Consider the following 21,524-nt stretch of genomic DNA (forward strand, 5'->3'; position numbering starts at 1 on the left):
TTGATATGTCCACCCAGCAGCTGCTAATTTCTGTACAGGAGAAAACTAGGGAGTCCTGTAATCTTGTGCTAAGAACTTGAAGAACAAATGTGCACATACAGTAAAATCTTTGATATCTGGCACCTACTTGATAGATGCTGAATAAGTGGATTTTCTGGTTGCTTAAGACTCAGTCTTAGAATGCCTAACTAAAACACCTATATTAAGAATAAACAGTTGAAAAGACAAAAATACTTCCACTGAACAAATTTCACTTGCATGAATATATAAACCTTAAACCATTTTACTTTATTTTCAGTCACATTCTTTGAAAACATTTAAAAGTCATTACATCTGAAGGTTTCTCCCCTCCAAAGACAAACCATAAAAATTATGCAACTCCTAAATCCAAAATCGAATTCTCAGAAATCTTCATTTATCTTAAATTTTTTAATATAATTTAGGATAAGTGATATCCAAAATCCTCATGTATCTGAATTTTTTCCCCAGCTAAACTGACCTCACAGGTTGAAAAAAAATTCACCCGACATGAAATTAGAATGATGATTGTCTTCATTTCAGGTAACTCCCTCTCCTCCCTCTTTCCACTTCTTTACCTTCCCCTATTGACTTTTCTCTCCAACTCTCCCTCTCAAACTGTGTGCCGCTGTCTCCCAGCTGCAACCGGTCAGAAGAATCCCTTGTCCCGGCATTTTCAGGCACGAGCAGAACCTCAGACTCGGTGGCATTCCTTCCCTCCCTTCTCTGCACAGCAGAGCTTCCTGACGCTGGCTCTGAACCCTCCCCTTGGCCTACTACTGCACATGCACATTGGACTCACTGGTGGACATGCACAGTAGGCCTAGTGGGGAGGTTTCGGAGCCTGGACTCAGGCGTTGGGGTCGGGAGCTCTGGTGACTGGGGAGACAGGAGCCTGCCAACTCGCCAGAGAGTTTTCCATTGACCTGGGAAGCCTCCCCAGGGATCAGCAACAGCGGTGTATAATGTGCCAGGGATCAGCTGTGGTTGGGAGGTCTCAGTGATCAGCAGTGACCAGCATTTTCTTGATGAGATTTAAACATTATTTTTATGTTTAAAATGCCTTCCCTTGTTGTTGTTGCTACTGGGCTGCTTTTAAAAAATGACCAATTATCCAAACAAAAATTGTTTATCCAATGTAGGCCCAGTCCCGACCATTTCAAATAACCGGAGTTGTACTGTATATATATAGATATATATATATATCTATATATATATATAGATCTATATATCTATATAGATCTATAGATCTATATATCTATATATATAGAACTATATATCTATAGATCTATAGATCTAGATATATAGATCTATAGATCTAGATATATAGATCTATATATATATATATATATATATATAGATAACTTCCTGTGGTGCGCTGTTAGACAGAATCAGACACACACAAGGTAAAGACTGTACAACAGGCTTTAATCCACAAAGACTTCCACAGAGCCAGGCTGGCTGTAGCTGCAGCAACTCTGAGTGAGGCCTCGGGAGGCCGGCGCAGGCTTGTATCCTGGAGGGTGATTGACACCCGACCAGGTGGGACTTGATTCATTCAGGCTGACTGATTGACAGTCGGCCAGGTGTTGTCCTGTCCCCTTACACTCCTGCAGGTACAGAAGTGCCCCCTGCAGTAGGCCAGTGGTGTACCACCACACTCCCCTTCCCCAAGATTACAGATAATGCTTTTCTACGAGCTTGAATAATGTATTAAGATAAAGACTCTGACTAAGCAGCGATAAGGAGAAACTTTGAGAGTCACCGCAACATGAGTGGCATCAACCAGCTCTTCATCCTGGCCGATGCCATTTTATACAAACACAACTTTATTCAACAGCTTCTATGAGCAAAGCATGACCAAGGTACTTCGCCGGCTGAATAATATGTATTATTTCAGAGAACATTTACAGTTTTAAACGTATTTAATTAAGTTATTTTTTCTTATTTCCAGTATCTTAACATTTATTTATTTATTCCCCTTTTTTTTGCCAATTGCTTGAATTCTAGATAACTGGTTTTACTGTATGTGGCACCTTTCACAATTTTGAGCCATCCAAAAGTATCTAACGGCCAATTAATTTCTTTGGAAATGCAGTCATGATTGTAATTGTGCAGTAACTTGTGCACAGTAAATCCCACAAAGTCTAAAAAGTTAATGAAGTTGATTTAGGAATAAATATTGGCCTTAATACAGGTGATAAATTCTCTTGCTCCTTTTAGACCATTGAATCGTTTGCTTCCAGCTAAAATTGTAAAAGGAGTACAATGTTTACTTTCTTATTTGAAAGATCTCTCAACAGTGATCCTACTTTTAAAGATCACCAATAATCAAATTTTTTGAAGAGTAGATCTGATTTCAACTATTGTTGAATAACCATGCAGCCTGTTTTCAAAAGTTAAATCAGTTTCTATAGTATCAGATTTGCCCGTCAACAGTCTCCAATAGACCAATTATATTGTACCATGCGTAACCTTGTGTTTATTGTATTTCTCATAGTTCCGGAGCATAGCTTTTCCCATTTTTCATTTTTTATCTTTATGTTTAGATCTTGTTCCCATTTTTGTTTGGGTTTACAGTTTATTTCATCGTTCTCTTTCTCTTGCAGCTTGATGTACAGTTTGTTCCAAAATAACTTTTATCATTACATACCTCCCTGCTGGATCTATTATTTCCTTCTCTATTTTGATTGGTACATTTTTATTGATTAATATAGCTACTCCTCTGGCGTTTGAATTATATGATGCTGCCGTTACGTGCCCTACCCAGTCTCTCCTTAATTTCTTGTGTTCCACTTCAGTTAGATGTGTTTCCTGCACGAATGCTATATCAATTTTTTCTTTCTTCAGTAAATTTAACAGCCTCTTCCTTTTGATTTGGTTATGTATTCCATTAATATTTATAGTCATATAGTTCAACATGGCCATTTCATACTTTGTTTACCTCTAATTTCTTCTTCCTCATCACCACCATATCCATTTCTGTTTTCTTTTTTTGAACGCACTGTAAGACAACACTTCTAAAACATAAAATATTTCCACTATTCCCACATCTAAAATTCCCTTAATCCCAAATGTCCCTCCCCCCTCTCTGAGTTGCCCCTTGTCCCCTGCCGGGCAACCACAACTCCCCTCTCCATTTGGATTGCGAACCCGCTCGCAAGCGTCAACTGATTTCGCAGTGACTTTTGTTCTCTCCCACCCAACCCCCTCCAGAAGACTTTTATCTTCACATATAACAAAGCTTACCCTCTTTATTCCCCAGCTTACTTCCTTTCTTCCCTTTTCTTCCCCTCCTTAGTTCTTACTTATACATTATTTTTCTTCTTTATATGAAGTTTGTTGTCATTCTTTGTTCTTGTTACATCTCTTCATCTCTCTTTCTGTCCTGCAGGCGTTCTGCAAATTCTCATGCTTTCTCCGGATCCGAGAACAGTGTGTTTTGCTGCCCCGGGATAACTATTTTAAGCACCGCTGGATATGTTAACATAAATTTATAGCCTTTCTTCCATAGGATCGATTTTGCTGCGTTAAACTCCTTCCTCTTCTTCAGGAGCTCAAAACTTATGTCTGGGTAGAAAAAAATTTTTGACCTTTTTATTCCAGTGGCTTTTTGTCTTTTCTCATTTTTTTCATTGCCTTCTCCAATATATTTTCTCTTGTCGTATATCTCAGGAATTTTACTAAAATAGATCTTGGTTTTTGTTGTGGCTATGGTTTCGGGGCTAATGTTCTGTGTGCCCTTTCTATTTCCATTCCTTCCTGCATTTCTGGCACTCCCAGGACCTTGAGGATCCATTCTTTTATAAATTCTTTCATATCTTTGCCTTCTTCATCTTCCTTAAGGCCCACTATCTTTATATTGTTTCTCCTATTATAGTTTTCCATTATATCCATCTTCTGAGCTAACAATTCCTGTGTTTCTTTAACTTTTTTATCAGTTTCTTCCAATTTCCTTTTTAAGTCCACTTCCATTTCTACGGCTGTTTCTCGTTCTTCCACATTTTCTAATCCTTTCCCTACATACATCTGTTATGACCAGCTCTATTCTACTCACTTTTTCTTCTGTACTTTTCATTTTTCTTTTCATTTCACTAAGTTCTAGTGTCAACCATTCTTTTAATGCTTTCATTTGTTCTTGAAAATTTTTTTTATCTATGTACTGTCCATTCATTTTACCTTCTATTCCTCTACAGAGCTTGGTGTTCTTCTTCTTCTTCTGTGTCTGCTCTTGGGTTTGTGTCTTCTATTTCTCTTCCTTGTATCTGTGTCTCTTCTGACTTTCTTGTTGAGCTATTGTCTCAGTTTGTTGGATATTTTTTTTCTGTGGTTTCTTGATGTTGGTCCTCTTCTGGGCTGGTTATCTGTTGTGTCTCTTTCTTCCTTTTTTTCTTTCTCACCCCTCCCGTTCTTTATCATTGCTTTCTTTATCTTCCAGCTGGGAGCCCTGCTGTCAGGCCTCTCTCAGCTGGTCCCTTCCCCCCCCCCCCGTCGGTGTTCTCCTTGTCGTGCGCATTGCGCACCCCTGTTTGGCTCCTTGAGCTATTTTTCCAGTGCCGCGGTCGGTGGGTCGTGACCCTGTGGGGTCTCCATTAACCTCGGGGAGCGGGCTCCTCTTTCCACGGCGGGTCCCTGCTTTTTCGTGCAGGTAAGGCCTTCACCTGTCTCTTCTGGCGTCTTCTTTTCTTCCCGTTATTTTTGGCTTTTCTTTCTTAGGTGCCATTTTCTCCACACCTTTATTTTTTATTTGTTGTGATTTATGTGTCTGGGGCTTTGCTTTTTCTCCATTTTTTTCCTTCTTTCCTGGAGAGGGCTGGTATTCTCCTACTGGCCACTACTCTATCCTGTGACTCCTCCCTGCCTTCACTTTATTGAAAGTTTCCTGTCCCCCACCCCTATCATTTGTTGAAAGTGAGAGACTGAACATCATTTCATTCTGCAATTATTTTTGCTGCTGACATCCTTCTTGGCCTTTCAAGTTCCAATGAAAATCTGATGCCTTGCTTCCTCTGCAGAGAGTAGTTATGAGATGCTTTCTGTGCAAGGCAATGTTGCTGCCTTCATAATGGGAGGGTTAAGCAGAGCAAATAAAGTAGAATATTCGATTGTTCATTAAATAGAATTTTGAAGTACAGTTCACGTGCACATTTTAGTTTTGATTTGAACTGATTGTCATCTTTAATAACTTTATCCTCTTCATTTTCAGGGTGTTGGGTTATCGGTGCATGGACATTTCCGGGTGGCTACAGAGAAAACCTTGTTTGCTATGCCAGAGACAGGAATAGGTAAAACTTGCAATTGATCACAATGCTTAATTTATCAAGGTGCTGAATGTGGATGTGAAATTATTTAAAAGCTATGTTTCACTAACATAAATGCTGGAAGATTCCCCAAACACTTGATTTGTAACAGATGGTACTTGCAATGACCTTATTCTTCTCGAAGTAAGTTTTATTATTCATCTAGAATGGGTGCATATTGAAAGAGTATTAGATGATATGATTTTGGACACTGCTATTGTGAGGAACATTATGACAAATGGGTAGAAAGGCATTGCCACATCAATTCCCTGACCTCAGAGACATTTATGGAGTAATTCAGTAGGCTGATGAAAAGTTTCACTGATTATCCTGCAGTTCCTGGATGGATGTCAAGTGCTGTAGTTTATGATATCTGAAGGATGCTTCCACAGGAGGTTTTGGGACAAGTTATCTATAGCTCTATAGTTCAGAGTCTCAGTAGGCCAAGTTTTCCATTGTCAGCAGTTTTAATATACTGTAAAGTATTGGTTATCAAGCATTTATAAACTGAAACAAAAAAAAAATGCAATTTGGAAAGACTCAGCAGGTCAAGCATTATCTGTGGAAGCAAAAGGATTACAGATTGATGATGGAGGGGCATTGCTGGGGGAATGGCTGGGCTGGCCCTTGATTCACTGATACCTGTCAAATCTGGCATGTGTTGGGTAACTGAGCTTTTACTGTGTTATCTGACACACATACTTGCTGAGATTGATGAAAGTGCTACACTTGAAAAGGCTGCTAGACACAAGGTGGAATTCTTGGCTTTACCAACAAAAGCTTTGCCATCAAAATATATATATTTTGATTAGAAGCGATCTGGAGAGGTCAGGGCCCCTGCTGAATTTCTTTGCGGATAATTAGCCAGTGTCCAGGACATTCAATGAAGTTTGTGTGGTAGGACAGGGGCAGTCAGTGCACCAGGCTGTATGGGGGTTGGGGAAGTTTGTGTTTGTGACTGCCTCTTCCCAGAAGGATCACCAGAATGCATCACATTGATTGCTGAATAAGTGCTGCTTGGTGGCATTGGTTTTATATTGCTGTCATTTGAGGATAGGCTTTTTTGGACACTGATTGGCTGGGTAAAAATCATCCTGCGTTTTAAGGATAGGGTGTGGTTGGTGGTTTTGACTTCATTGGACAACTTGGAAGTACCCAGATAGTTATGGAGAACTGGTCTTCAATGCAGTTGCTGTGATGTTGTCACCCTGTCTGTAGCCTGTCCTCAAGATTCCTTTATTGTCATGTTATAGCATAGAACCTGTAATATTACACGGAATTGTCTTCTGCCTGCTACAAGGCGGACAAAGAGTAGCCATTAGTGTTGTCTTGAACTCCTTACACTGCGAGAGAAAAAGAAGCAAAGGGAATCCCTTTGGAGTTACTTAGTGTCTGTGGATTTGCCTCTAGCACTCCCACAGCCTCTGCTGCTACATAGACCCCTGTCCGATCCATCGGCAACCCAAGCTCCAGATCCAAATCTCCAACGCAATCAGGAAGCCTTCAACGCTGGAGGCCTTTTGGGAGCCCTTCTTGCCCTCAGCACCCAGTCAAATTCTGGCTGTGATACCTGGTTCCCATGGGGCCATATCCAGCGGCCTGTATGGGTTATTCGACTGCAAGTCGCCCGCAGTCTGTGTGCATCCCTCGGGTGCTGAGCTAGCCTGTCACCGTGGTCACTGTCCTGTAGGGTCATCTCCTCAGCTTCTCTGTCTCAGTGGGAATGTATTCTCCCCGTTTCTGATGTCCTTCATTGGTCCACTGCACCCCACAGTTTGCAAGCCCTCATGACCACTGCTGAGCATAGGTGCCACCAACTTGGGTATAGTCCTGCAGTTGCAGGATTTTAATTTAGAAACATTGTTGACTTTTCTAACAGGCCGTTTAATGCCAGCATTAGGACTGGGCAATTCAACCCTTTTGGGGCAATGCCATGTTTCCGCTCTCCAGTCTCCTGGGTCTACACCAACAACTCCATACTAGCACTGACCTCAATCAGTTAAGTCAAGTTCAACTCCCAATTTTAAATTCAAGTTTGTTGTACTCCATTCCAAGATACAGTGCTACAATTTGTTTAGCAAGCAGACCAGTTAGATGTCTCATAGAGCAAGTAAGACGCTGTGCAGAATTACAGAGAGAGACTGATGCTACACAGTAAGGGCTACATTATTTTACCATTTTTGAGTTCATTCAAGGGTCTGATAGCGGCAGGAGAGAAACTGTCCTTGAACCTGGTGGTGTTTGATCTCGTTACCTGCTTTTCCAAGGCAGGGAAAAGTGTCGATGGAGTTGGTGGAGCGGAGGGCAGTATATGTGATGGTCTGAGCCTTATTCACTACACTTTGCAGTTTCTTGCAGTCTTGAGAGGTGCTGTTCCTGTACAACACAGTGCATGCTGACACAATATTTTCAATGGTGTACCTGCAGTAGACATTTAGGGATGCAGGTGACATAACAAATTTCCTCAGGTTTCTGAGGGAGTCGAGGCACTGGTGCCCTTTTTTGCCCATTGTATCGACAGGGGTGGACCAGCATAAGTCACTAGAGGTTTTATTTTACACCTTCAAATTTAAACCCGTCTATTATCTCCACCTCAGCACTGTTGATGTGTCTGAGAAATGAGCTTCACCTCTTTACCGGAAATCTATAATTAGCTTCTTGTATGTACCGACATTGAAGGAGGAAGCTTGTAGTCCTGGCAACAAACCATGAGTACCTGTATCTCCCTTTTGTACTTGGTCTTGTAATTATTAGAGTCTGTCCTTGTTAGTGGTGTGATCTGTCAATTTACAGATGGAGATGGAGCTCTTTTTAGCCATGAAATCAGATTTTTGGATCATTGCGGATGAGACCCTCACTGGCAAGATGATTTGCATCTGAACCAATATAATTGCAGAAATGTTAACTAGTGCTCCTGCAGGGTATTAAAACCAGAGTTAGAGTGGGATGGGAACCAGAGTGGAGAGGGTGCAGAGAGGAGAATTACCAGGATGTTACCTAGATCAGAAAATAAGACTTATGGGCAAAGTTAGCAGAGCTGGGACTTTTCTCTTTGGATTGTAGAAGGAAGAGAGGGGACTTAATATGTCTACCGGATTATGCGAGGCATTGATAGTCAGTGCCTGTTTCCTAGGGCAGGAACAGCAAACACCAGAGGACATGTATAAAGTGAAGGGAGGGAGGTTTATGGGAGACATCAGGGTTAAGTTCTTTAATGCAGAGTTGTGAGTGCGTGGAATACCTTGCCAGGGATGTGGTGGAGGCTGAAATATTGGGGCATTTAAGAGACTTGTAGACAGGCACATTGATGGAAGAAAAATAGAGTGTTACTGAGTAGTGAGGGAAAAAGAATTTATGGGTCAGCACAACATCAAGGGCTGAAGGGCCTGTACTGTGCTGTAGTATTCTGTGTTCCATCAAAGAGTGAAGTGTTTATGGAAAACTGCTGTTGAGCATTCAGACAATGACAGAAATGGAAAGCTTCAGCATGGTGGCAATATGTTCTGAATTGCATTTATTTTAATGCAAGGAATATTGAAGGAAAGGAAGGTGAGCTTAAAGCAAGAATCAGCATGTGGAATTATGGCACTGCAGCCATTACTATGTTGCAGGAGGAGCAGAATTGGCAGCTCAATGTTTCGGGGTTCTATTGCTTTTGACGTGATAACGAAGGAGGGTGTCGTTGCTAGTCGGGAAAATGACATGACGGTGCTTAAACAGGACCGACTCGAGGGCTGGTCTTCTGAGGCCATGTTGGTGGAACTGAGGAATGAGAAAGTGATGATCGCATCAATTAAATTATATTGTAGACCACCCAATTACAGTCCTATGCAAAAAAACATAAAGTTGTGATGGTAGATGATTTTAACTTTCCACCTATTGACTGGGACTCCCATACTGTAAAAGGGTTGCATGGATTAAAGTTTGTCAGATGTAGTCAGGAAAGTTTTCTTAATTCAATGTATGGATGTCCCAACTAGAGAGAGTGCAAAACAGAATGTCCCATTGGGGAAGAAGTCCAGGCAGGTGAAAGAAGTGGGTGTAATGGGACACTTTGAATCAAGTGATCACAATGCCATTAGTTTCGAGATAATTATGGATAAGTGTAGGTCTGGTCCTTGGGTTAAGATTCTAAATTGGAGAAAGGCCAACTTTGATGGAATCAGAAAGGATTTGGCAAGTGTGGATTGGGATGGGTAGCTTTCTAGCAAAAGTATGCTTGGTAAGTGGGAGGCTTTTAAGGATGAAAGTTTTGAGAGTGCAGTCTTTCTATGTTCCTGTTGGAATTAAAGGCAAGACTAATATGTTTAGGGAACCTTGGTTTCCAAGTGATATTGAGACCCTGGTTAAAAAGAATCAGAATTAAATTGCATGAACATGTCACAAAATTCATTGCTTTGTGGCAGTAGTGCAAATATTTAGATAAACCACCTTAATAAATAAATAAAAGTTAGTGCAAGAAAAAGACAAAGTAAGTTAGTGACTATGGTTCATTGTTCATTCAGGAATCTGATGGCAGTGGAGAAGAAGCTGTCCTTGTGCTGCTAAGTGCTCATCTTCAGGCTCCTGTAACTTTTCCCCAATGGTAGCAGAGTGAAGAGGGCATAGCCTGGGTGGTGAGGGTCCTTGAGGATAGAGGGTGCTTTTTTAAGACACCACCTCTTGTAGATGTCCATGAAGTCTGGTGCCTGTGATGTGATGGGTATTTCTTATTTTTGTCCTGAGCATTGGCACTTCCAGACCAGACAGTGATGCAACCAGACAGAATGTTCTCCACAGTACACCTGTAGAAGTTTCCAGGAGTCTTTGGTAACATAACAAATCTCCGCAAATTCCTTACAAAGCATAGCCATTGACAAGCCTTCTTCATGACTGCATCAAACTGGAGATTCCAGGACAGATCCTCAGAGATGTTGACACCCAGAAATTTCAATAAGAAGAAGGTGTATTGCAGGGAACAAACAAAGTTCTTGAGGAGAAATAAGAAACACATGAAAACATTTAAGAAAATCAGGAGGGCTACACTGAGGCATAAGATTGCTCTAGCAAAGAAGGTGAAGGAAAATCCTAAGGGCATCTGCAGATATATTCAGATATATCTGCAGATATATTCAAAAATGGTCCTCTTAAAAATCAGAGTGGTCATCTATGCATGGAGCCAAAAGAGATGGGGAGATCATATGTGGATTTTTTTGCATCTGTATTTACTCAGGAGGTGGATACGGAGTTAAAAGAAGTGAGGCAAAGCAGCAGTAAGGTAATGAACCCAAGATGGATGACAGAAGAGGAGGTGCTTTCTGTCGAGGCAAATCAGGATGGATGTCCCTTGGGCCGAGAGGGAGGCTATTATAGGGGCCCTTGCAGAGGTGTTTATAACAGCTATGGGCGAATGCCAGAGGATTGGAGGAATATTGTTGTTTAAGAAAATCTCTTAAGAATAATCCTGGAAATTATCGGCTGGTCAGTCTGACATCACTAGTGGGTAGGTGATTGAAATGTACTCTTAAGAGACCAGATATATAATTTCAGTTAAACCCCCTGATATCCAGAATTCAAACAACCGTTAAAAAAATTTGTGGAAAATAAATAGGTTAAGAATACAGAGTTTAAAAGTGGCGCACCTCGCCATTAGTTTGCCAATCATGCAACACACAATCTCAAGCAACCGAAAATTCACTTGTCCGGCATCTACCAATCCCCATAGGTACCAGGGATTTCACTCTATTTGGATGCACAGGGACTGATTAGAAAATGTCAACATGACTTTGTATGTGGTAAGTCGCATCTAATCAGTCTTATAGAGTTCATTATAGGAGGTTATTAGAAAAGTTGATGGAAGGAAGGAAGGAAGGCAGTAAATGCTGCCTACATGGACTTGAGTAAGGCCTTTGACAATGTCCCGCATGGGAAGTTGGTCAAGAAGGTTCAGTTACTCAGTATTCAGGAAGAGGTAATAAATTGGATTTGACTTTCGTTTTGTGAGCGAAGTCTCTGTCTGAACATCTGTAACTAGTGGTGTCCCTTGGGGATCGGTGCTGGGTCCATTCTTGTTTGTCATATCAATGATCTGGATGATCATGTACAAAATTGGATCAGCAAATACTAAGATTGGGGTGTAGTGGATAGCAAGGAAGTCTTTCAAAGCTTGCAATAGGATCTGGACCAGCTGGAAGAATGGGCTGCTAAATGGCAGATGGAGGAGTGAGGAAAGACAAATGGCAGAGTCTGAGACAGCGACCAGCGCAAACAAGCGCTATGGAACCGCGCCGATCTTGAAGGCCAGGAGAGATGTGCCTAGGTCCCATGGACAATATGGAGCACTTGAGGATGTGATGACTGGGCCTCACAGGAAGGACGGTGCCAGAGGGCTCAGGACGCGGGAACTTATGACTGGGTGGTAGTTGTTTTCCTGGCCACTGGTGAACTTAACATTTGTGAGGGGGTCGGAAACCCGACCTGTTGAAGGCTGCCCAATAAGAGTCTGCAGTGGCCCCTCAGGTTCGGGGAACATTCTTCACCCATAGCCAGTGCGTTTTTATAACATTTCCTTGTACCATTGTCTGGTTTCTGATAATTGATAATTGTATGTTGCATTGTATTTTTAGGCAGTTTTTTTTGTACCAGTTTGGGGGAAAGTTATCTCGTTTTTAATGCTGTAATGGTTTTAATTGGCAACAAATAAACTGATACCTGAGGTCTTGCAGTTTGGAAGGACAAACCAGGATAGGATTTTCACGGTTAGTGGTAGGGTAGACAGGGGGATCTGGAACATGTACATACAGTTCGCTCCATAAAGTTTGGGGCAAAGACATTTTTTTTCTCTTGATTTGCCCCTGTGCTTCACAGTTTAAAATATGTAATCAAATAATTCACCTGTGATTAAAATGCACATTTTAGATTTTATTAAAGGTTATTTGTATACATTTTGATTTGACCAATAGAAATTACAGCAGTTTTTATACATAGTTCCCCCATTTCAGGGCACCTTAATTTTTGGGATATTTGGCTTCACAGGTGTTTGTGAGAACTCAGGTATGTTTAATTGCTTCATTGGTGCAGGTATAGTAGAGCTAGGTCTGGTAAAAGCTTTTGATCAGCTTTGGAGTCTGTAGTTGCCATTTTTCTTTACATTTTAAAATATTTTTATTAATATTTTACAATAGAAAAGTTGAACAATACAATTATGAAATGTGCTACAAGACCAAGAAAATTATAAAAAGTTTCAAAATTATAAGAGTTGAAGAGCACAATCATGATAATAAAATAAAATAAGAACATAACAAAGCAAATTAAATTTCTAAACCCCTTCCCTTAAACAAGGTTGAAAATTAGTGTTAATAAAACAAAGTGGCACAGCCCTAGAGTGGGACAACACAATGCCAAAATTCCACATTAACAGTAAATCTTAAGGTTATGATAGTAGTCCATGAATGGGCCCCATATCATTTGGAATTTAACAAGACAATTTAACTTTAGATATTGGCTCTGGGTACCACTTTGAATTGCAACAGACAATGCCGAGCAAAAAGAGCTGTAGCGTTAATCAGTTTGAAAATAAAGTTCCAAACCTCAATGGACGGTGAGAGATTCAAATCCTGCTCCAAGGCGTTCTTGATTTTAATTAACGGGGCTTGTCTTAGACCAGCCAATTTGTCATAAGTAAGAGATATTAAGCCTCTATAGGGAGGTTGTAGTCCAAAAGAATGTATCAAGATTATTTGCCCTGGGAATCCCAGGAAAATCAGGAATCCAAGGTTGAACAAAGTGTCTAATTTGTAAATACCTAAAAAAAAAAGAGCTTTAGGTAAGTTAAATTTTACAAACAGTTCAAAAGATGCAAAATTATGGTTAATAGAAAGGTCTTTAATGCTATTTTTCAACACGAGGACCAGAGTTGAGACAATGAAAGTTAAAGAAGCCACTATGTGGCTAAGCTCCAAGATGCAAACCACTAGTTAGCCACAGAAACAGGTTAATCAGATTGAAGTTAGCCAGGAAGTATTTTTTAAAAAAAACCCTGCAGAATTCTGGTAAAAGGTCTTGTGTGGACATATGAGACCAAGATTAACCTGTATTAGAGGGATGGCAAGAGCAAAGTGTGAAGGTGTAAAGGAGCTGACCAATGTCCAAAGCATACCACCTCATCTGTGAAACATGGTGGTGGGCGTGTTATGACCTGGACATGTTCGGCTGCAATAAACTACAGGCTTCATATTTAAGCACTTATAAGTTACGGTGTTTGTAAATGTGAATGGAAATGTGAAATAAGCATTTTATAGACCATTATATATGTTTTTGCTTTTATAGCACTGGCATTTTAATTTGATTGTGGATCGTGTATCACATTTTAAGAACATTAATTGCTTCAACAGGTCTTTCCTTCTAATAGTGCAGTTCTCATGATGAAGCCAAATCTATCACATTGGCTTGAAAACATTGACAAGTTTGGCTTCAGAAATGAGATCAAAAGTTAAAGCTGGGGTTATTGACTCGGATTTATTTTATGATGCTTTTTATGTAACTTGACTCTTCAGGTAAGATTCATAGCTGCAACTACGATCCAGAATCAAACTGGTTTGGCAGGATCTTTTGAAGCTCAGTGAGAAAGATTTGCAATTTGGAAATCATCCACTGTACAAGTGAACTTCGAATGTTGTGAGGTGCTGTTGACATCAGACATGTGCAAGTGTGAACAATAGCATTTATAATTTCCTACTGTTGGGGTTTTAAAAAAAAACTTTCATTCTCTCTGCCTCTCCCTGCTCTCCCTACCCCCCACCACCACTCCACCCCACTTTTCTCTCTGATTTCTCCCCCTCTCTTTCTCTCTCTCTTTGGTTCCCCATCTCCTCCATATTTCCCTGACACTTCCTGATTTTTTTTCGGCGCCAGCCGTCTGTAAGGAATTTTTACCTTCTCCCCTTCTCTGCATGTGTTTTACATGGGTGCTCCGGTTTTCTCCCACCCTCCAAATGGGTTTGTAGGTTAAATCTGTGGTTGCGCAGATTTACCATATTGTAAATAAAATTTTATTTTCTCCCTAAAATCTTATGTTTTCCATTAACTCATTCATAATTTCCTATCACTCCCATTAAATAAAACATGTTGACAACCAATGGTGCAATCTTCACATTCTATGGTCCACTATAGGCTCTCTTTTTTGCCAATGCTGTTCACCTTATATGGCCGATGTTAAGAGAGAACTAGGCAAAGTTACTGGACCAGATAATATTACCAGCAGAGTGCTCGGGTTGTGTGGCTCAGCTAGCAGATGTTCTTACCGACATCTTTAACATCTCCCTGAGTAGGGCTGTGGTCCCTAAGTACTTCAAAGCTGCCACCATTGTCCTTGTGCCAAAGAAGTAATCTGTGTCCTGCCTCAATGACTACCGCCCTGTCGTGCTCACGTCCATCGTCATGAAGTGCTTAGAGAGGCTCATCATGGGGCACATCAAGCACCTGCTTCCACCCTCACTGGACCCCTTGCATTTCCCATAGAGATCCAACCTCTCCATGGATGTTGCTATTGCCACCACCCTCCATCTAGCCCTCACCCACCTGGAAAATAAAGACTCGAATGTTCGAATGCTGTTTATTGACTTCAGTTCGGCATTCAACACCTGATAAGGAAGTTGAGTCTGCTGGATCTAAACACCTCCCTCTGCAATTGGATTCTCGACTTCCTGACAGGGAGACCTCAGCCAGTCTGGATCAGAAACAACACCTCCAAGATTATTACACTGAGCAAGGGAACTCCTCGGGCTGTGTGCTTAGTCCACTGCTGTTCACTCTGCTGACCTGAAACTGTGCATCCAAACACAGCTTGATGATGAACACATCATCAAGTTCACTGATGACACAGAGTAGTGGGTCTTATCAGTAAGAACAAGGAGGCAGTATACAGAGACGAAGTGCAGACACAAACTGGTGCAGAGCAACAGTTAAAAAAACAAACGAGATGGTTGTTGACTTCAGGAAGACCGCAGGAGATCACGCTCCCCTGACCATTGATGCTTCTACCATTGAGGTCATCAAGAGTATCAAGTTCCTCGGAGAATTTCACCTGGTTCCTTAACGTCAGCTCCATAGCCAAGAAAGCCCAGCAACAACTCTACTTCCTGCGAAGGCTGAGGAAGGTCCATCTCCGCCCTCCATCCTCACTACATTTTATGGAGGATGTATTGAAAGCATCATGTGCAACTGTATCACCGCCTGGTTTGGAAGCTGTACCACCTCGGACCGCAAGACCCTGCAGAGGATAGTGAACTCAGCAGAAAAGAACATTGGGGAACCTCTTCATAGAATGAAGGACATCAACTATTCTAGATGCAGGCAGAAAGCAATAAACATTGGGAGAGACTCCACACATCCCTCATGTAAACTGTTCTTCTTCCACAATCTGGCAGGAAGTATCTTAGCACTCGGGTCCTTAGGTCCATTGTGGGAAACAGCTTTTTCTTCCAAGCCATCAGGCTCCTGAACTACAGTAAACATCTGGATAGGGTACTGTGGACTTTTAGTATATGAGTCTTAATACCTTAATATTTTAATGTGTTAATTGCTTTCCTATCTTTTGTCTGTAAATATGCTCTGTGGTCCTGGTGTAATTTTAAGTCCTGGGAATATAGTTCATCTTTTGACTTCTTTGAAGACAACCCTCCCTCTTGGATTCAGATGGGAATGTATGCAATGGAGGAGGGGGAAGCAAAGGATTTTATCGATAAATGGAGTGTCAAATCACTAGAAAAAAAAGACAGATAATCCCATACAGATAATGCGTAAGATCAGAACATGGCAAGAAATTAATGATTGTATAGGGGAAAAAAAAGTAGGGAGATCAATAAAAGCACCACTGTAAAATAGGCAATAGAATATTAAATATGTGGTATGACAAAGGTATAAGATGTATCGAAGACAGCTACATGGAAGGAAATCATGTCCTTTGAACAATTAAAACACAAATGGCCAATGGAAACTTCTTCTATTTTCTCCGGCTTAGATCGTTCTTAAGAGCAAGATGGGAACCAACATTGACCCCACCTGAAATTAGTGAAACGGAATGAACAGTCTGGATGGGAATACTCCCAAATTTATAACAAAAATAAACTATGCTCTCCAGAGCAAAAGTGCAAAACCAGGATCACAGAGGCTAAGAGAAAGATGGGAGTCGGACTTGGGTGTGGTGATTTCAGAAAGATGCTGGTCAGATTGGTGTAAGGACAGCATGACATCAATTATAAATGCAAGATATGGATTGGTTCAGTATAATTTTTTTACACCCATTAGATCTTACCCCACAGAAATTACATAGATCAAAAGCAGAAATATCAGAGATGTGTTTCAGATGTGGGACTGAAACAGGAACTTTTTTTACATGCTACGTGGTCATGCATGAAGATGAAGCCATTTTGGCAAGACATCACAGAAAAATTAATCAGGATAACAGGAGTGTCCTTCATGGGTGACCCAGATATATGTCTACTAGGTTATTTTATGGAAATAAATGACAAATTGAATAAATATCAAATCTCATTTATAAAACTAGCACTGGTGGCAGCAAAAAACTGTATTGTGATCACTTGGAAGTCCAATTCCCCTCTACTTATAGCACAATAGACTGTGGAAATGAACAGTTGTATATCTATGGAAAAAAAATCATATAACTTAAAGAATAAATATGACACTTTTGTAAAGATCTGGCAGCCATACCTGGACCAAATAGGGGCCCAAATACAGTAAGAAAAAGAAAAAAGGACTATAAATGCAATTCTATATGGTTTCCCCAATTGTATTCTATATATTTAAAAGATATGTAAGCTCTGACGGTGTGCAGATTCGTATGTATGTAAGAGGGAGGGAGGGACTTTTGTTTTTGTTTGTTGTTTGAAAGTTTACATTGAAAATTTTATTATGTATATTTTGAAAAAAAAATCAAAAATAAAATATAAAAAAACCACTTCTTCAGCTTTATGACTCTGTTTTCCAGACATTGCAATTCCAACTGAATCTTTCTTTTATTGCGGTGGTGTTTCTGCAAATGTGCTTTGACCCTGTATCCAGCCCACAATTCCCTCACTAGAAATGTATTTAACTCTATAATTTACTTTACTAAGAAATATCTATTTCATATCTGAATATTAACACAAATCCATTACAAGATGTAGCAATGTGCTTCCAAATCAGCTTGGAGGAGGACAGGCCCTTGGTTAAAACTGTGTGTTTGGAAGATGCTGAGAAAGCTAAGTGCATGTTGCAGATGAAACCACTGGTGGTTGACAGAATGAATGAATGAATGTTAAGGAGGGATCAGGTACCAGTAAAATAGGTTGCTTGTCTTGGACAACATCTGAGACATCTTAGGAGTTGTTAATATTGTGCTCAATCAGGCAAGTGGAGAGTCTTTCATTTCACTGCTGTGTTCCTTGTTATTTATTATATAAAGAATAGGTACTTGGATGTAATGGATATAAAGGTTATAGAGGCCTTGGTGCAGGTCAATTTGACCAGGCAGAATAATAGCTTTGCAGATTAGATTGGCCAAATAGCCTGTTTCTGTGCTATAATGTTCTATGGTTCTAATATAAAGGTATTGAAGAGAAATTAGAGAAGACTTGCAGGGTTGAGACCAGTTTCAAGCAAAGGAAGGTGGGTCGTGATTTCATGAAGGTTTTTAACATTCTGAACAGTTTTGAAAATGACTACAGAGAAAATGTTTAAACTTGTTGGGAATAGTCAAACCAAAGGCTATTGATGTGAGATAGTCACCAAGAAATCCAAATTTAGATGAAATTTCCAGTGGTGAGTTCTGGAGCATTCCAACACAGTTGAAGTGAATAGTGGAGTTGGGAAGCAGATTTGTAAGCATTTGAAAGAGAAGGGAGTGAAGGCTTCAGCTAATGGATTTAACTGAGAAAAGATGAGAGCAGGAATGTATGGAATATGAATGTTCCTGATCCTCATGCTTTCTCATCCTTACTTGCCCCTCTCACACTCTTCTTCTTGCCCCTGGTCCTTAGCCCTCTTGCTTGAATTCCTCTTTCCTTTCAACCTCACTTGCTTGTCACCTCGTGCACGTGCTCCCTCACCCCTTTTCATCCAACCTCGCCTCTTCCTTCAACCCCATCTCTTCCCCCTTTTAACCTATTTCTTATATCCTTTCCATGATTTCTTCCACCCACTTCTTTGGAGATGTAATGCCCCATTTGTGTATCTGCATGCTCTCCCTGAGGCATCCTTCCACTTTGAGTCATTGCCCTGAACATCTTTAATTGGAGTATGATCCAGCAAAGCTACATCTATTCAGTACTTCAGGGTTAATTCAACAGATGTTCCTTTCAGCACTCATTAAGCAGTGCAAATCCTAATTGTCACTATGGCCCCAAAATTGCATCCTCTCTACACACTCTCAACCATGTGATTCTTATTACACAGCAACTAATTAGTTTCCATTTACATCGTCTGGGCAAAATTGTTCTTTTGCGCTGTCTATTCAGCTCTTTCTTACTGGAACTGTTTTGAAACAAAGTCACCAGATCATTTAAGCCACTCAAACCACCAAATGTAACTTCAATGAAAATGGATAATGGTGAATGGTTTGAGAATGATGTAACTGACTGCCCATTTTAAATACGAGCGTATCCATTAGTGTGCGCTGTTAAGTGAGAAATCTTCTTTAGGATCAAAAGACTGTAATTATAAAACTGCACAGTCATGCAATCCTTTGGAATTTTTAATCTCAGTCATAATATGGGGAGGATTTCCAGTCATTTGATAATAGATATACTGATGAGGCTAGAATTATGAGTTAGGTGATACCAATGGCACAATTTGGCTGAAGCTTATTTAAAATATTAAATAGCACAAAACAATTGAATTCCCCAATGTAGAATTGAACATATTCCATTGAAGAGAATGCCAAGTAACATTCCCTTATTTAGTGGTCCTGTTCCATTGCAATATATTCCAGTGCATGGAGAACCGATCTGTGTTGGATTGTGAAGCCTGACTGCTGTTAAAATCCATGCTTTCCTCTGTCCATATATAGGCCCAGTTTATAGCATTAGTTTAGGTTCCATCCAGAAATGAGGTCATAAATTGTGTAGTTTACAGACAGATGGATATTTCAGTAGAAAGTCATTTATATTAATTTAATAAATATTCTATAATTAAAATACATTTATGGAGCATTTTATTTACTGGACTGTCTTTTCATTTGCTGTGGGTACCTGCAATAAACGCATATACATTTCAAAGGATGATTTCTGGGTGCAATTGAGAAAAGAATCTCAAAGTAAGGCCATTTAAAGAAAATAACTATTGCTCTACCTTGACAAATGGTCCAGTCCAGTGCTATAATCCTCATCTGATACTGGACATGAGCTTTAAGCATTCACAAACTAGGAGCAGTGTTCTTTGAAGCTTGTCTTTTAAGATATACCTATAGAGGAAGAACAAAGTGTGGATTCTAATTCATGATTATTTAATAGGAGCTGATGCATGCTATTATGTACTACATGCAAAAAGCAATGGAGAAAGTAGAGTTTGGTTAACGCAAAGCACATCTCTAAGATGTTTATAGGAAGGGCATGATGGATGTCAGCATTTTGAATATTAATGGATAAGTACAGTCATTTCCTTGTATTGATAATAAAATTTTAACTGGCACACCTCTTTTGAATGTTTAGTTTGCCAATGTCATACAAATATTGACACATGAGAAAATGGAGATGAATACACAGTGCAGTCATGATGTCAGAAAGTTTTTTATTTGATTTTGTTGTGGGAAGTCTTCTGGGAATTTATAGCACATTTAAAACAATGCATTCATATAATAGCAGTGAAGTTTTAATTCATTCTTGAGGTGGCTGGATATCAATTTTTGAAGATTTGTATAATTTGTCTTTACTCTCTAGGTGCATTCTAGTGTCATTTCTTCAATTACGACATTAACAAGGCAAAAAATACTTTTAAAAACCAGCTAAATGTTGAAAAAATGAACTTTTAAAAAAAGTTATTGCATTAAGACAATTTGCCATACTTCCAATTCTGAGACTCACTAAAATGCTGAATAAAATGTGAAGTGAAATCTATGCAAAAGTTCAACAAAATGAGACACTTGTGCAGAGGTATGTTTTAGTTCAGTTCTTGGAATATGGGGGGAAAAAGGAGCAAGATATGGCTCCTTAAGCCTGCACTGCCATTCAATCCGATCACTTCTGGTCTAATCTTGGCTTCATCACCACATTCTTACCAGTTCATCATAACTCTTAATTTCCCTGCATTACTGAAATCTGTCTGTCTGGGCCTTGAATGCATTCAGTGACACAGCTTTGGCAGATTTTTGGTTTGGGAATTTCAAAGATTCATATCCAGCAAGAGAAGACCTTCCCCTTATTACATCTTAAATGGATGACCAATTATTTAGGGTGGCAGTTTTAACGTAGCGGTTAGCATAACACAATTATAGCACCAACGACCTGATTCTAGTCAGGCGCTATCTGTAAGGAGTTTGTACGTTCTCCCCGTGTCTGCATGGGTTTCCTCCAGATGCATCAATTTCTTCCCACGTTCCAAAGATGTACAAGATTAGTAGGTTAATGGTTAAATGGGTGTATCGAGGCTGCACAGGCTCATGGGCTAGAAAGGCCTGCAATGGTGCTGTATCTCTAATTTTTTTTTTGAAAATTTTATTTATCATTTGTATCAATGCCAAACAATTATTCAATTATATAAAGATAATACATTATTCAAAACAAGCAGGTACAACATTTTTTTATTTTCCCTCCCCCAAGAAAAAAAAGAAAGAAAACAACTAGACTATATATTAAATCATATCTTCTTGATAAAACTGTTGTTTCTCCTGATTATTGATTGAGAGGAGTAGGTGACATGGATGATGCGGATGGGCTTTTATTAACAAATTCCATATATGGTTCCCAAATTTTATAAATGTTCCCAATCTCATTCCTTAAATTATAAGTAATTTTTTTCTAATGGTATACAATTTTTAATTGTGTTCCATCTGTCCATCATTATAAAATTTTCTGTTTTTCACATCACTGCGACACTTTTTTGCTACCGCTATTCCTATATTAATTTTTATTATTTTTATGAATTTTTTCTTGATATTTATCCAACTTCAATTTCATATCTTCTTCATATATATTACCAAGTGAAAATATTCTCGGATCCTTTTGGATTTTTACC

General features: G+C 39.7%; 1 protein-coding gene across 5 annotated transcripts in view; it reads left to right on the top strand.

The window, feature by feature from the left end:
• hibch (3-hydroxyisobutyryl-CoA hydrolase) overlaps positions 1 to 21,524 on the top strand; it is a 135,161-nt gene that overhangs the window by 52,453 nt on the left and 61,184 nt on the right. For all 5 annotated transcript variants that reach the window (XM_069934675.1, XM_069934677.1, XM_069934680.1 and 2 more), the window contains exon 7: positions 5,225 to 5,303. In XM_069934675.1, the coding sequence (XP_069790776.1) occupies positions 5,225 to 5,303 (79 nt within the window). The remainder of the gene's footprint in view (positions 1 to 5,224; positions 5,304 to 21,524) is intronic.

Source organism: Narcine bancroftii, chromosome 4 (genome assembly GCF_036971445.1).
Source record: "Narcine bancroftii isolate sNarBan1 chromosome 4, sNarBan1.hap1, whole genome shotgun sequence".
Classification (NCBI taxonomy): domain Eukaryota; kingdom Metazoa; phylum Chordata; class Chondrichthyes; order Torpediniformes; family Narcinidae; genus Narcine; species Narcine bancroftii.